This window comes from Rhinoraja longicauda, chromosome 12, assembly GCF_053455715.1.
Source record: "Rhinoraja longicauda isolate Sanriku21f chromosome 12, sRhiLon1.1, whole genome shotgun sequence".
Taxonomy (NCBI): Eukaryota; Metazoa; Chordata; class Chondrichthyes; order Rajiformes; family Arhynchobatidae; genus Rhinoraja; species Rhinoraja longicauda.
In genome coordinates this window covers 25,341,265-25,357,611 of record NC_135964.1, presented here as the reverse complement: position 1 = coordinate 25,357,611, position 16,347 = coordinate 25,341,265, and the positions used below count along the sequence as shown (strand labels likewise).

At 41.1% G+C, this 16,347-nt stretch overlaps 1 protein-coding gene across 1 annotated transcript in view; it reads right to left on the bottom strand.

The window, feature by feature from the left end:
- atg3 (autophagy related 3) overlaps positions 1 to 16,347 on the bottom strand; it is a 29,551-nt gene that overhangs the window by 10,668 nt on the left and 2,536 nt on the right. The window contains exons 2-7 of the mRNA XM_078408698.1: positions 13,460 to 13,501; positions 10,632 to 10,681; positions 6,218 to 6,288; positions 5,681 to 5,788; positions 3,951 to 4,085; positions 3,382 to 3,419 (exon numbers count right to left, since the gene is read on the bottom strand). Coding sequence (XP_078264824.1) covers positions 3,382 to 3,419; positions 3,951 to 4,085; positions 5,681 to 5,788; positions 6,218 to 6,288; positions 10,632 to 10,681; positions 13,460 to 13,501 — 444 coding nt within the window. The remainder of the gene's footprint in view (positions 1 to 3,381; positions 3,420 to 3,950; positions 4,086 to 5,680; positions 5,789 to 6,217; positions 6,289 to 10,631; positions 10,682 to 13,459; positions 13,502 to 16,347) is intronic.

The window sequence follows — 16,347 nt, the reverse complement described above, 5'->3', positions numbered from 1 at the left end:
AACCTGACCTTTAAGTCAAGTCTTTAAAATGACAGAGGCGTTAAAACCTGTCAGATTGTTTATTAGAGCCATAAATAAAAGTATGGATGACTGAGAGCAAGATAGAGTGGAACAGTAAGGTTTGTCCGAGATAAGCAAACAGTTACGATTTATTTGGTTGTCTATCAATTTTAAGCTACCGATATAGGTATTAAAGGAAGGAAAATTTAACAGACTGGTGATATGAGCCTTCACAAAAGGACACAAGTGCTGGAGTAACTCAGTGGGTCAGGCAGCATTTCTGGAGAACATGGGTAGGTGTTGTTTCAGGTTGCCCATCAATAAAAGGGCACGAAGTGCTGGAGTAACTCAGCAGTTCGGGCAGCATCTCTGAAGAACACGATAGGTTACCTCGGGTCGAGACCCTTCTTCAGTTCTTCAGACTGATTGTGGTGAGGGGGGGAGCAAGGAGGGAAGAAAGCTGGGCGAGAGGAAAGGCAGGACAAAGCGTGGTAGATAATAGCCTTCACAATCCTTAGTTTGTGGGAGAAAATAAAAATCCCAGCCTTCCCATAAAATGATTGCCTCATTCGGTGCATATTGACCTGTGCTGCCAGCTGCGTTCATTATGCAATATTTGAGCAAGAGGAGGAAGTTAAGAGCAATAGTTGAACTAAATCTTCATGTTGTAATCCACGATGATTTTAAGGGGAGAAGTTTTTTAGGTTGGAATATGGTGGCAAACAGCAACAATTCCAGGCCATTAATATCAGGTAGTTTGGGACATCAGAGAGTCCAGAGACAGAGCACAAACTCAAAGCCTATAAGTTTTGTTTTTAAAGAGAAGTACAGCATGGGCAGCCTTTGGCCACTGATTTACACTAATCTATTATAGAAACAAAGAACTGCAGATGCTGGTTTATATCAAAGGTAGACACAAAGTGCTGGAGTAACTCAACAGGTCAGGCAGCATGTCTGGAGAAAAAGGATGGGTGACGTTTCAGGTTAGTAGTTGAAAGCTTGGGATTTGAAGAAGGGTCCCAACCCCAAAATGTCACCCGTCCTGTTTCTCCAGAGATGCTGCCTGACACGCTGAGTTACTCCAGCATTTTGTGCCCAGCTTTGCACTGATTTATTCATCAATTCCTCCCAGATTCTACCACTCACCTATACATTGGGGGCAATTTACAGATGCCAATTAACCTCTTTGGGACATTGGGAGCAATTTACAGAGGCCAATTAACCTCTTTGGTATATTGGGGGAAAGCAGATCATCCGGTGGAAACCCACGCTGTCAGAGGGAATGTGCAAACTCCACACGGACTGCACCCGAGGTGAGATGTAACCCGGCTCTCTGGTGCTATGAGGCGGCGGCTCTACCGAGCTGGCCGTTTATTCTTTTTATACTCAATTGCTAATACCAAGCAAATGCTCCGTGAACGCGGATGAAGAGCAAACTCATTCTTTTGGCTGAGTGTGAATAGCAGTGAGCAGTGCTTTCCTTGTGATGGTACGTGGCGATAGGGTGTACTGGCATCTCTAAAAACCAAATCATGATTGTGCTTTCAGGCCATGTGACGTGTACCTTTCTGTATGTAGAAAAGGGCACTGGCCGCAAGAGAGAAGTGTATGGTGATTTATAGATTTCTAAATTAATTGCATCCAACCTTAATTTGTTATAAACATCAGGCATATTGAAAGGTATTCAAATGCCAGCAGTTTCCCAGTCAGCAATATCTAGTCAGGCCATTTTGTCATCCATCTGCAGAAGAGCCCCAGCCCAAAACATCACCTATCCATGTTCTCCAGAAATGCTGCCTGACCCATTGAGTTACTCCAGCACTTAACGTCCTGTTTTTACCAGATGTCAAAATTTGTTTCAGTCACTTTGTAGAGGGGCTTGTTCTGGCTTACCCCCATATCCAGTGATGGGATAGGCCAGAACAAGCCGTGCTCTATTGTGGTCGAGGCAGACGTGGATTGCATATTGACAACGGAGATCTGGAAAAGGGCAGTCCTTCAATGGCATATGGCAGCTGCAAGTCCAGCCAGCTTACCATGGGCAACAAGCTCTGGCCCTACTATGGATGTTGCCGACTATTAACTATTGCAAATATAGATATTGTGATTATTAACGGCACAGTGGCGCAGTGGTAGATTTGCCCACTTTACAGCACCAGAGACCCGGATTCGATCCCAATTACGAATGCTGTCTGTACGGAGTTTGTACGTTCTCCCTGTGACTGCGTTCGGTTTTCTCCAGGTGCTCCAGTTTCCTTCCACACTCCAAAGATGTGTAGGTTTGTAGATTAATTGGCTTCTGTAAACTGTTCCTAGTGTGTAGGTTAAAACTAGTGTATGGGTAATTGCTGGTCGGCGTGAGTTCGGTGGGCTGAAAGGGCCAGTTTTCACGCTGTATGTCTAAACTAAACGCTAAAAAAGTTACTTTAAAAATATATACTCTGCAAAATATCGAAAGAATACACGAGAAATATGGCTGCAAATGCATAATTCAGAATAATTAACATGATACCATAATCAGAATTTGTGAACAGACTTTTAACTTGTGCACATCTTTAAGGTAAAAAAGCCAAGTTTCACATTTAACATAGGGTATACTGTGGATGCTTAATTCAGATAACATTGGGGATAAAGTAACAGTGGAGAACTTATTTGTCCTTGTGCTTGCCATATTGGGTACTGTGTACAAGAGTGTTTTATTGTCATATGTCCCAAAACAGAACAATGAGATTCTAACTTGCAGGTGGACAGGAGGCAGGGACACTCCCAAGTCAATTCATCTAATATGCTGCCTGAACCGCTGAGTTACTCCAGGACTTGGTGTCTTTTTTTGAACACCAGCAAATAGCCCTCCAGCTATGCCGACTTTGAAGAAGTTCTCCTCCTCTCTCTGACGGGAGTTCCATGAGACCCTCCCTCACTGCTCCCCCTCTGTGATTCCTGCTGCTCTCCTGTGTGAAGAGGGATCTGGACCCAAAGAATGTAATCTATCCGTGTTCTTCAGAGATGCTGCCTGACCCACTGAGTTACTCTAGCACACACTTTTTTTTGCAAGCCAGCATCTGCAGTTCCTTGTTTCTACATCCAATTTGCTTCCTCTGTCATCTGTTTCTTTCCTGCTTCATTTTCATTGATGTCATGGATTATGATACCACATATTCTGGTACTGCTTAGAAAATCTGATTTTTACAATTGTTTTAAGACTTTTTTTCTTAAACACTCAAGGCAAACTCAAATTTCACACATTAATTATCGATGAGAACAAATTTAAAATGTGTAGTCTTTTGTTGACTGGATAACACAGCACAACATAGCTTTCTACTGTACCTCGGTATTTTAGATTTAGAGATATCTCGGTATGTGTGGCAATGATAAACTTACATCATCTGCATCATCCAACATCCCACTCTCTTCATAGGCTGCAAGAAAGGAAATATATAATCACATCAATATATTGCCATCCGTGTAGTGGCTGTGTGCACAGAATAAAAAGCCGTTAGATTTTCTAATACAGTAATGAGAAGTTCATCTTGATCTACCTTCACTATTCAGCCACCTGCTCCAATTCCAAATACATTGAAATCGGAAGCTTTATGTACGGAATAAAATTGACTGTTTAATGTGGTGAGGAATTAATGACAATGCACAAACTATAAACTGCAGGAGGCCAGTGGGGTTTTTTTTGTACTTAAATCAACCAAAGCAACAAGAAGCAAAGCAGAAGTGGCCATAAAGGGACCAAGAATAGAATTCAATGATGGTAATAAGTAGTCCATCCAAGTACCACCCACACAATCGATAGATAAAATCAATATGTATTCAAACATGAAATTAAGCTCATTGCGTTTAGCTAATGAACCCCAATACTGGTGGCAAATAAATAAGGAAAAAAAACTGATCAAGAGTGGGCAAAAACATGGCAAGTGAATTTGAGCGGAGTAATGGTCAACCTTCCATGTCAGCCGCATCCCCTTCATCTTCATCTTCCTCGTTATCATCCGCACAAGCAGCGCTGCTTCCTATACACTTGTTGTCCTTGCTTTCTAAAGTTATCTCTGTTATAGATTCCGTCACGTCAGCAACACCTGCCAAATGGAAAGAAAATGTAGTGAAGACAGACAATCATAGTTCTCTTTAGACTTTAGAGATACAGCGTGGAAACAGGCACTTTGGTCCACCAAGTCCGTGCCGACCAGCGATCATCCCGTACGCTACACACTAGGGAGAATTTTCCATTTTTACTGGCCAATGAACCTATAAACCTGTAAATCTTTAGAGTGCGGGAGGAAACCGGAGCACCTGGAGAAAACCCACGCAGTCATAGGGAGAACGTACAACTCCATACAGACAGCACCCATAGTAGGATCAAACCCAAGTCTTTGGCGCTGTACGGCAGCAACTCTACCACTGCGCCACTGTCCCAAAAATACTTATCTCCTGAAGATTTGCACTTCTGAATAGGTTCCAGCAACATGGAAAACCACAAATGTAATGTCATTATTTAAGAAAAGAGAGAAAATGGAAGCAGGAAACTATTAGCTAGTTATCCTAACATCTGTTATTGGAGAAATGCAAGGGTGCCATTATTAAAGATGGAATAACAGGAAGTTCAGAAAATTGTAATACAATTAAGCAGAGACACTTTGGTTTAATAAAAGCAAAATAGTGTTTGACAATTTTATTTACATTGTTTGAGGATGCAACTAGGTTAGAAAAAGGGAAGATATGCAGGCATTGGAGAGGGTGAAGAAGAGATTACCAGAATGCTTCCTGCATAGCACTCTCAAAAAGGAGAGGTTGGACAAATATGGATTGTAGTCTCTGAAATGTTGGAGGTTGAGTGATGATCTGATAGAAGTATTTTAAATTATGAAAATTAAAAAATGTAAAAAACCAATAGCTGTTTAGAAGCATAGATAAATAGGTGTAGGTGTAGGTGTAGGCCTTCGGGCCAGCACCGCCATTCAATATGATCATGGCTGATCATCTAAAATCAGTACCCCGTTCCTGCTCTTTCCCCCATATCCCTTAATTCTTTTAGCCCGAAGAGCTAAATCTAACTCTCTTTTGAAAACATCCAGTCAATTGGCCTCCATTGCCTGTGGCAGGGACTTCCACAGATTCACAATTCTCTGGGTGAAAAGTTTTTCTTCATCTCAGTCCTAAATGGCCCACTTTACCAATTCCTCTCTACCACCTCCCTCCCAATTTATGTTTAGTTTATCATTGCCACACATACCGAGATATCTCTAAATCTAAAATACCGAGGTGCAGTAGAAAGCTATGTTGTGCTGTGTTATCCAGTCAACAAAAGACTACACATGATTACAATCAAGCCGTCCACAGTGTCCAGATACAGGATAAAGGGAATAACGTTTAGTACAAGATAAAGTACAGTAAAGTTCGATTAAAGACAGTCCGAGATCTCCAATGAGGTAGATGGTAGCTCAGGACTGCGGTGATAGGACAGTTCAGTTGCTGATAACAACTGGGAAGAAACTGTCCCTGAATCTGGAGGTGTGCGTTTTCATACTTCGTACCGCCAACAGTATAAAAGCGCAATCATCTTTATGTTCCAAAATAAATCATTCCAACTGTGAATGAGTCAGAATTTAAGTGCACAAATAAATAGTGGCATGATAGCAATTCCTTCCTATGTTGTCATGCCCTCTAGCGATACCTGAATTGTGGTATGTGTCTACCCATCCGCCATCCCCATCATCTTCTTCAATGACTGCCTCAAATTCATCGGAGTATTCCATCTGTTTGCAGCGCTTATAGCAGGGAACTGAAGGAAATCAGAGAAAAACTATTACCAAATTAGTACAATAAGCAGAAAATAATCCAGTGCTGGAAGAATTCAGCAGGTCAGGCAGCATCTGCAGAGGGAATAGAAAGACGATGTTTTGGGTCGGCACCCTTCTTCAGACTCAGTGACCCGCTGAGATCCTCCAGCACTGTTTTTTGCTCAAGATTCCAACTTCTGCAGTCTCTTGTGACTGCAACAGGCATTACTACTTAGTAAAAATGTCACTTGTTTTTAAACGTTCATTGTTCTCCAATATTAGGCTTTTAAAATTGTTTGGTAAGTGAACTGAAATCTGGAATAACAGGAACCAAGTGTCACACAAAATTTTAAATTACATGGAAACAAGAATTCAAAATTATGTATTTTGGCTAAGGAAAACATAACTAATTCTGTTAGAAATTATCCTACCATTTCTCGTTAGCAGAAATTGCTTTTCCTTGGGCAAGTAGGCTTTGACTTTGGTGTCCTCGCCTGTTCCCCTAAAAATGCAAGATAAATTGATGTGCATTGTCATTTAAAATGCCACTCTACATTAACAGCATAAGACAAAAAAGGACACAGTGCTGGAATAACTCAGCTGGTCAGTCAGCATCTCTGGAGAACATGGATTGATGACATTTCTTAATCCAGCACTTTGCGTCTTTCAGTCCAAAGGGTATTATAATAATAATAATATAATAATAATAAACATTTATTTTTTATAGCGCTTTTCCAAATGCTCAAAGACGCTTTACAAAAACAGTCAAGACATAAAAACAAACAGACAAACTATCCTGACGGAGAAGCGGCGAACAAATAGCGCCAGCGTCCTCTCACGTCAGGGTCCGGCAGTAGACAATAAAGAACACAAGACACACAATTACAATTTTTAACACAAACCAGCCATCACAGTGATTGCTCCAGGCACACCCTCACTGTGATGGAAGGCAAAGAAAAGTCTTATCTCCTCCTCATTCTTCTCCCGTGGTGCCACGAGGCGATCGAGGCTCCCGACTTTTGAAGCCCCCACCGGGCGATGGAAAGTCCCAGGGCCGAGCCGAGCAGGCCGATGAAGGTCCTGAGTCCCCACCGGGCGATGGAAAGTGCCGCAGCCAGGCCGCGGTTTTGGTGATGTATTGACCCAAAACATCACCTATTCCTTTCCTCTAGCTGCCTGACGTGCTGAGTTACTCCAGCATTTTGTGTTTATCTACGGTGTAAACCAGCATTTGCAGTTCCTTCCTACACCTGAAAAATTAGTATAGAATCACTGCCTTTCTTGGATAAATGGGGGCAGATGAAACAATCGTGAGAAATGCAAGGAGTTACATTTTGGCAGTAATAATAAGAATAGATAATATAAACTGGAGGGCACTTCTAAAACAGGTAGAAGAACGGAAGAATCTTGGTTTGTGAGTTCAGAATTAATTGAGAGGGGTAGGTACTGAGGAAGTAGTTTCATAATTTACAAAAGTTTACAGAATCCTGGGATTGATAAGCAGGGACAAAGCAAGAACAAAGAGGACATAATAACCCTTTCCAAATAATCTATTTGTCATTATCAGGTGCCATACTGTAGAAAGATGTGAAGGCTTTAAGAGAGGGTGAAGCAAGGTTTAGCCATACGATTCCAGACCGGAGGAACTTTAGTTACGTAGAAAGATTGAAGAAAATGAGATTGTTCTCCTTGAGCAGAGGAGGTTGGAAAGATAGAGGCTTTTAAAATGACAACGGTCGTAGAAAGAGTATATACAAGGAAATTGCTACCATTGGCAGACGAGTCAAAAACTAGGAGACATAGAATAAAGTTGATTGGCAAGAGAATGAAAAGTGACATCAGGGGAATTAAAAAAAAATTGGAATGCACTACTAGGGTAGTGGTGGAGGCAGAGTCAAATGGAGCTTTTAAGGAGCTCGCTAAATATCTAAAATGAAAATAAAAGCAGGGTGCAGAGAGAGAGAGAGAGCAGTGAAATAGGGTGAATTGTCTTACTCTTCTGTACTCCGAGTATCGACTCTAAGGGCCCAATGCCCTCTGCATACTGCAACCCTATTGTAAATCAGAGCAGAACTAGGAAATGAGCGGCAAAGACACAAACAGAATCAGTCATACAGCGCGGAAACAGGCCCTTCGGTTCAACCTGCCCATGCCGACTAAGATGCCCCTTCTCAGCTAATCCCATTTGCCTGGAAAACTTGGCCCATATCCTAAACCTTTCCTATCCACACTTTAATCTTTACTTTAGAGATATATGGATCTCTTTAAGACAGACAGGGAAAATTAATTGAATAACAAAAAGCTGATTATTTAAATAAATGTAAATGAATCTGTGCATTGTACAAGACAGTATACATTGGGGAAACAAGGTGAGAAATGATTATTACAATATTAATAAAGAGCATGCTCTGGAGAAGGCATGGGGAACAAATCCTTTACACCACGTTTAACATCCTAAGATTCTAAAGGAGAGACATAGATTTAGTGAATGAGTAAGAGTAACTGTCCAAAATTCCTTAGACTCTGGAACATAATAATTTTGCTTAGCTAAGGAGAGGAAAGAGAAAGTACTGTAGACTAATGAATGAATGAATTAGCTTGGACAATAGCGAATCCATAAATAAGTGGTAAGAGTTCTTACATATTCATGATACTGCAAAGCAGGCATGGTTTTGTAAAAGATAAACCACCTTTATATAACATAAGGGTCTCTTAAAAATATGTAACTAGATGGGTGAATAAAGAGCCATAGTGATTGCTGCTTTTTGAAAATCCAGAAAAGCTGCCACAATGACCTTACACAATGACTTTATGTAAGGTCATTACATAGAGTACGGACTCATATAGTTGGAAAAAATATAGTAATGGATGAAGTATTGGTTAAAAGACAAAATCATATAGGAAAAAATAAATCATTTGCAGATCAGTATGTTGTCAATAAGGAGATTTCACATGAATTTGACCTGACCTCTTAGCTATGTGCAATCTATACTAATGTCTTATATGAAAAATCAGGAATGTGCAATTTCCAGTTTTGCTGACAATACAAAGTTAAGTGGGGAAGTTAGCTGTGAGGAGGATATAAAGAGTGCAAAGCGATATAGACAGCTTGGTGAATAGGCATAGAGCAGAAAGGGAAAATGAAGAAGCCATTCCATATGTTCTCGGAGCAGAATTAGGCCATTCAGCCCATCAAGTCTACTCCGCCATTCATCATTCAGTATATGTAGGAGTAAAAGCAAAATTGGGTATTTTATTGGCTGTTTTTCAGACTGGAGGCCTGTAATAAGTGGTGTGCCACACGGATTGGTGCTAATTCCACCGTTATTCATTATTTATATTAATGATTTGGACGTGAATGTAGATGATACGATTGGTAGGTTTAGGAATAACACCAAAATTGGTGGAATAGTGGAGAGTGAAGGAAGATATGTACAATTAAAATGGATCTTGATCAACTTGGCCAATAGGCAAAAGAATGACAGATGGCGTTTAATTTAGATAAATAGGTGTTGCAATTTAGTACAGCCAGCTAGGAAGGTAAATGGCAGGGCCTAGAAGAGTGTTTGTGCAACAAAGACACCTGCGGGTATATGATTCCACAAAAGTGGTGACACAAGTAGACAGGGTGACGAAGGCGGCATTCGGCATGTTTGCCTACATAAGGGAATGTCACGTTACAGCTGTGCAAGACATTGACATTGGTAAAGCCACATCTGGAGTACTGTGTAGAATTAGGGTTGCCCTGCCATAAAAAAGAATGTAATTGAACTGGAAACGATGCAAAAATGATTTAAGGATGTTAACGTGTCTAGAAAGTTTGAGTTAGAAGGACAAGCTGATATATATTTCCCTGGAGCAGAGAAGCCTGAGAGGAGACCTTATACTGAGGTTATATAATTATGACATTCACAGGTAAACTGAATAACCTAAAATACCCAAAAGAGTGCAAAATAATGAAATTTAGAGGACAGATGGGTACATGGATTAGAAAAGTTGAGGGATATGAGCCAGGTGCAGGCAAGGGGGACTAACACAGTTGGGCAACTTGGTCAGTGTGGATGAGTTAGCTGAATGGCCAGTTGCTGTGCTATATGATTCAATGACTTAATAATGAGAAACCCATAAATATTGGTAATAAGGAATCTGAGCACATTGGTACACAAAATATAGAAAATTAAGGCTGTAGAAACAATAGAGGTGCAAAATGATGACAGAACAACAAAGCTCCATCCAATGGGGAAAAAACTAAACAGTCTGGGACTCTTTTCTTTCAAATAAATGATCCCTAAACAATAAATTTAAAGGATTTTTTTCTTAGTGAAATGGCAATTAGAGTTATGAACAATCTCTACAAAGATAGAAACAAGGAACTGCAGATGCTGGTTTACCAAGGAAAGCCACAAAGTGCTGGTGTAACTCAGAAGATCAGGCAGCATCCTTGGAGAATATGGATAGGTGATGTTTTGGGTTGGGATCCGTCTTCAGAAGAATGGTCTGAGGAAGGGTCCCAACCTAAAACGTCACCTATCCATGTTCTCCCGGGATTCTGACTGACCCACCGATTTACTCCAGCATTGTGTGTTTTTCATTTACAAAGGATGATTGAGTTGGTGAGTATCGATGCATTTAAGAGGAAGTTTGATTAAAAAGCTGGGTGAAATGATGATGGGTTGATTAGATGGGAGATTAAGCATAAACATTAGAATGAAATTGTTGGGCGCTGCACTGTCTGTCTGGTTTCTGCGCTGACATGCTGACCAAATCTAAAATAATTGTATGTATAGATCTAGATTTCAGTTCTCAATTATTAATGTAAGTTTTCTCAATCCATTATTCACTTACCATTGCCAAGTGGGACAGTGATGGACCAGATGATCTCCTGCCGCCACAAACTGCAAAAACAAAGAGGATACTTGCTAAAATTGTAAATTGATGTTGGAGATACTCAGCAAACCTGACAGCGACGGCTAAAGCAAACTTTATTTTGTTTTCTTCACTGCCACAAGTTACATTTTGATTTGTGAGAGTTCTGTGAATGATGTGAACATGTATTTTAACGGTATGGCCAACTGACATTTGTGTTCTTAAACCAGAATTATTGGTCTTCAGAGATGTGAATTTAGGAAAGGTTACATCACCCTTTTAATGAAAAAATCCACAAAAATATGTTGGCAGAAACTGCCTGTATCATATACACAGCTACTTTTGAATGGTGCGCAAGAGCATACAAACCTATGCGATGTTTTCATAACAAAAGTGAGATCAGTCACGTACAAATGTATTGACTATAAATATATAAAAGGTTGACTGCATCAGTGTGAGCTATGTACATTTTAAACTTATTTAAACATTTTCTGCAAACAAATTTACGAGTGAGAAAGAAAATGGATAGGACAGGTTTAAGGGGAAATGGGCCAAATGCTGGCAGGTGGGACTAGAGTAGATGGGACATGTTGATTGGTGTGCTAAGTTGGGCCTGTTTCCATGCTGTATGACTCTATGAAAAGCAAATAAGTAGTTTTCCCTAATAATCCAGACTGCCGAGATCGATTTTCTAAGATCCCAATCAAAATTAATTTGCTTTTGTTCACAATAATTTCTGGATGAAATTGTACCAGACATTAAACTAAACAAAGCAATACCAGGAGCATCTTCAGGGTCCACAGCACACTGACCTCTCTCGAGTATGTTATCATAGTGACTAGACCTTGCACGTCACTTTAGTAAATGTGGGAGTTGTTTCTCTCTTCCTGTTGCGCCTCCAAAGCATCCATATCACATTATGAATTATCAATCGTGAATTACATTGTGAATTATGCTTCTATGGCACACTGCCTTCTCTGATTGCTGTTAACAAAAGTGTTAGGAACTGGGCTAAATTAACAGTGACCCCTTTATCAGCTGCATTAGTACTTGCTTCTGTGCGTAAACCCTAAAGCTGGGTCACATTTGATTTAGGCTCTTTTGAGAAATTTTATACAAAGGACAAAAATTGGTGTGAGCACTGCGTGCAACCAATGTTTTTGCAGAACAACAATATGTTCAATCTAATTTATTGACAACTTTCTTTAAGAATTATTCAAAATATAATCCTGGTACTTTTTAACTATAATTATTTTAAATAAATTGTGATATTTACTGAATGTACTCAACGATTATTAAAATGAAAGGGAGATTATCAAAGGAAGATTAATTTAATCAAACCAAACATCAGTTTATACCAGCCTATTCACAACATGAGGAAATATTACATACAAAGGGGGATAATTGTAATATTTTGGTAAATTACCCACATAACCAGTATGAAATATTATTCTGGAGTTTTCTTCCACCTGCCATCAACTAGTTTTTTATTCCCTTCTATTCATTTCTCACTAAAGTGGTTATCCATCCTACCTTTAAATAGCATTTTTGCAATGTCCAAATAAGCTCTCTATTACATTGCTGAAGAAAGTTTATCATCTTTTCTACCACTGATGTGAAGTTAGTTAATAGTTGCCTGGAATTATGGCTCCATTTTAAAGTCTTGCTATTCTTTGAAATTATTCCCCTTTCTAATGTTTACATTATATTTTTCACACCAATCTAAAAAAGTTTAAATGCAAGGCTTGGTCAAAGAATACCTGAAATTGGTTTGGACTAAGATGGCTTAAAGGGCCTGTCCCAGTTAGGCGATTTTAAGGCGACTGCCGGCAACTAGGCTGTCGCCGAACATTCGCCGGGGTGTCGCGGGCATGATCGTGAGGATTCTTCAATGAATTGTAGTGGATCTCGGCGCATCGCGGAAAAAATTTCCAGATAGAAATTTCTCGGTGACATCTGGCTTGTCGCCAGGTATCGTAGCTTATTGCGGGCACTGTCGCATGCTGTCCCCAGGTTTGCTAGGTTGCGCAGATGCATTTAGAAGCACGTAATATTAATTTAAGAAAAGGCATTTGAAGATACCAGAAGATAGTTTTGTTTAACCAATTTATTTACCGTTTGGACATTTGACAGGTAGATTGGAGGCGACAGTTTGATGGTCAGGTAAGCATGGGAATTTTGCGATGTTTCCGAAGACGGTGTAATCTCTTAGCCAGGTGCTAGTTTCACAAAAAAGTAACTTGTATCGACCTGACTCGGCATTGTCGTGGTCATTGTCGTAGGGTAAAAGAAAATTTTGGCGATCTGCTACGACTTTGACAGTTGCCAGCAGTCGCCTTAAAAATCGCGTAATTGGGACAGGCCCTTAAAACATAGCATCCTAGCATGTTTCCAGTAATGGGAGAGCCTAGAGCCAGAGGCCTCAGAATAAAAGGACGTTCCTTTCACGGTTTAGGATATTTTTAGGTTCTTGATTAATAAGAGTCTCAAAGAAGGCAGGAGAATGGGGCTGGGGGGAGGGGGGGGGGGGGGGAGAATAGATCAGACATGATCAAATGGCGAAGCAGACTCAATGGACCGAATGGTCTACTTTTGCTCCCATATCTTGTGGTCTTAATATCTTTCATAATTTTACAACATTTTGGACACCAATGATGACATTTACACGGTGAATTTACATCAAAAACAAATTTATATTCATTACACCTTGACACAGGATGCCCAAGACACATTTTATTAATTATTCTGCATTTGTACTTCTATTTTGGGCAAAATCAAATGCATGGATTAGCATCAAAACAACTCACCTCTTCGGGGGTAATTACTCCAGTTTCTTTAAATTTTGACTCCTGCAATGAGAAAGGAATGAGAATGCACACTAATGACAAGAAAATAAATATATTATTAATTTAGCCACGGTGGCTAACACTAGGATTGTCAGCTCGTGTAAACAAAGATAGAACAATGGCTTGAGACAGAATTACACGCAGATGATCTTTCCATGCTCCTTTTATCCAAAAACCTATTGACTGCCATCTTGATTATTATCAATACTTGAGCCTCCAAAGTCTTGGGCAAAGGTACATTAATCTCTGGGTGCAGAAGTCTATGATCACTCAGCTGAATAGCCAATCCTTACGTTAAGGCCACAACCTCTGGGTCAGCTGAAGAAAATACCAATTCTTTAAAAACCTGTCAAGGTCCCCAAGAATAGTCATTATTTCAATATCACTACCCATTTCAAATTCAAGACAGCGAAGGCCCACTCTGCTTAATCTCTCCACGTACAACAAATTCACCATCCAAGGAATCAATCTGATTAATTTTTTGCGACACTGTCTCTAATCTTCTTGGGGAGGAGACAAGATCAACACATATTATTCCAGGTGCAGTCTCATCAAGGTCCTATCATAGTTGGAGCAAGAAGTCTCTGCTGCCAAGCTGTGTTTTAAACCAAGCTGTTTCAATACAGTTACAACACTGGCATCGATTTACCCATTACACAACTATAAAAGAACAAAGTGCTAGAGTAGCTCAGTGGGTCAGACAGCATCTCTGGAGAACATGGACAGGTGACGTTTCAGGTTGAGACCTTCTTCAGACTGATTGTGTGGGGGATGGGGGGGGAAAGAAAGCTGGAAGAGGGGAGAGGCAGGACAAAGGAATAGACGGACACAAGCGAGGGAGATGGTAGGCAGATGGTTGGAATAAAAACCAGAGACAAAAGCAGAGATGTGAGATAGGATTGAATAGTTGTAAATTGTGAATCCAGAGAAAGTAGCAAGTGGCAAGGGAGAGGGGAGACGTGGGCATCATTCAGGCTGGGGCAGATAACTTACGATTAACATTTACATCACAACAAGTGCAAAGTAATGACCATCTTCAACAAAAAGCCTAACACCAAGCCTTGATGTAGGCTTGAGCAGTATTATCACTGCTGAGTAACCCAGGTTCATTATCTTCGGTTACAAGGAACTGCAGATGCAGGTGTACAAAAAAAGACAAATTGCTGGAGTAACTCAGGACAGGCAGCATCTTTTGAGAACACAGATAGGTGATGCCTCAGGTTGAGATCCTTTTTCACACACTAATTTTAGAAACTGTATTTATGATACTATGGCGAGTCTGGAGGCTTGTACTTTGTTAAAGAACGGAGTGATCGTGGTAGTCTTTGGAATGTCTTCCGGACGCACAGGAATCTGGTGGTAGCCCCGCACCAAATCAATTTTGGAGAATACCATGGCACCTTCCAGCCCAGACGAGAAGTCCTGGATGTGCGGTATGGGGTAGCGGTCTGCCGTGGTGACGGCGTTAAGGCGTCGGTAATCTCCACATGGTCTCCACCCCCCAGATGCTTTGGAGACCATATGCAACGGGCTGCCTAATGGTGCCGAGACCCTGTTGATCGAACTGTGTTTTTTCGATTTGGATACCATGAGCGCATTGGCTTTCTCCGCATATGCCACGGGGTCCTTAAAAGAACAAGCCGTGAGCATAAGCCTAACATCTTCTGGAGGTTGCTCTCGGAATGCCTGCTCGAACATGAGGCAATCCTTGTGCTCACTTGCCAGCGCCAACATTTTGGCCATGAGGGCGGACGGCAGCCGATCTCCGAGATCCGGCAGGTGCATAAGCCTCTCAGCTCGATCATGCCTACTGAATCCGAAGGTTCGAAGCAAGAGTACCTTCAGCGCCTCGTACTTGCCGTCTGCAGGAGGGGAGGTAATAATACTTTGTCTCGTCCACCGAGATGTTTCTCAGGTGGAACTGAGCTTCAGCATGGGCAAACCAAAGTTGTGGTTGATGCGCCCAAAACGGAGGAAGATGAACGCTAACCGCGTTTAGCTGCGGTACGCTGGGCGTTAGAACCAAAGAAGGGGTGTCTTGTCCCTCCATGGTAGATGATCGGCTAGATCACGTCGGGGTCACCAATATGGCAAGTCTGGAGGCTTGTACTTTGTTAAAGAAGTTTATTGCGGCAGCAATATTCAATTACAAAGGATAACAAACGAGATTACAGACAACCATTAACTCAAACTGTTCACATCGAAGTTCTCTTCCCACTGCCTGGTTTTTGGGCCCCAAAACCACCACCTGACCTAGCTGGCCAATCAGCGGGTTCGACTCTCAGGACCAATCCCTATGTTCGCACCACCATGTGACCTTGCTGGCCAATCCGAGGGATTGACTCTCAGGACCAATCCCTATGGTCGCTACAATACAAGCTCTAATTTCTAAAGAAGGGTCCCAACCCGAAAACATTACCTGTCCATGTTCTCCACAGATGTTGCCTGATCCGCTGAATTACTACAGCACTTTGCGTCATTTCCTGAGACAGTATTACCTGTAAACAGCAGCTGGAGCACCCATAAATCTCATGCTTACAAGGTCAGGTTCTGTGTATACTACAATGAGCAACACCTCCTTATACCCCACGGTCTTTCCACCATCTAAGAGGCATGTCAAGAGCAACAATGAAATACTCACCCCTTATTTGGATGAGAACTCCAAAAACTCTTAAGCTCCTTATCCTGCCTGACTTGAAAATCATCCAACAATTTAAACATTCAAAATACACACAAAATGTTGGAGTAACGCAGCGGGACAGGCAACATCTCTGGAGAGAAGGAATGGGTGACGTTTCGGGTCAAGACTCTTCTTCAGACTGAGGGGGGAGGTGGAAGTTTTGGTGGTC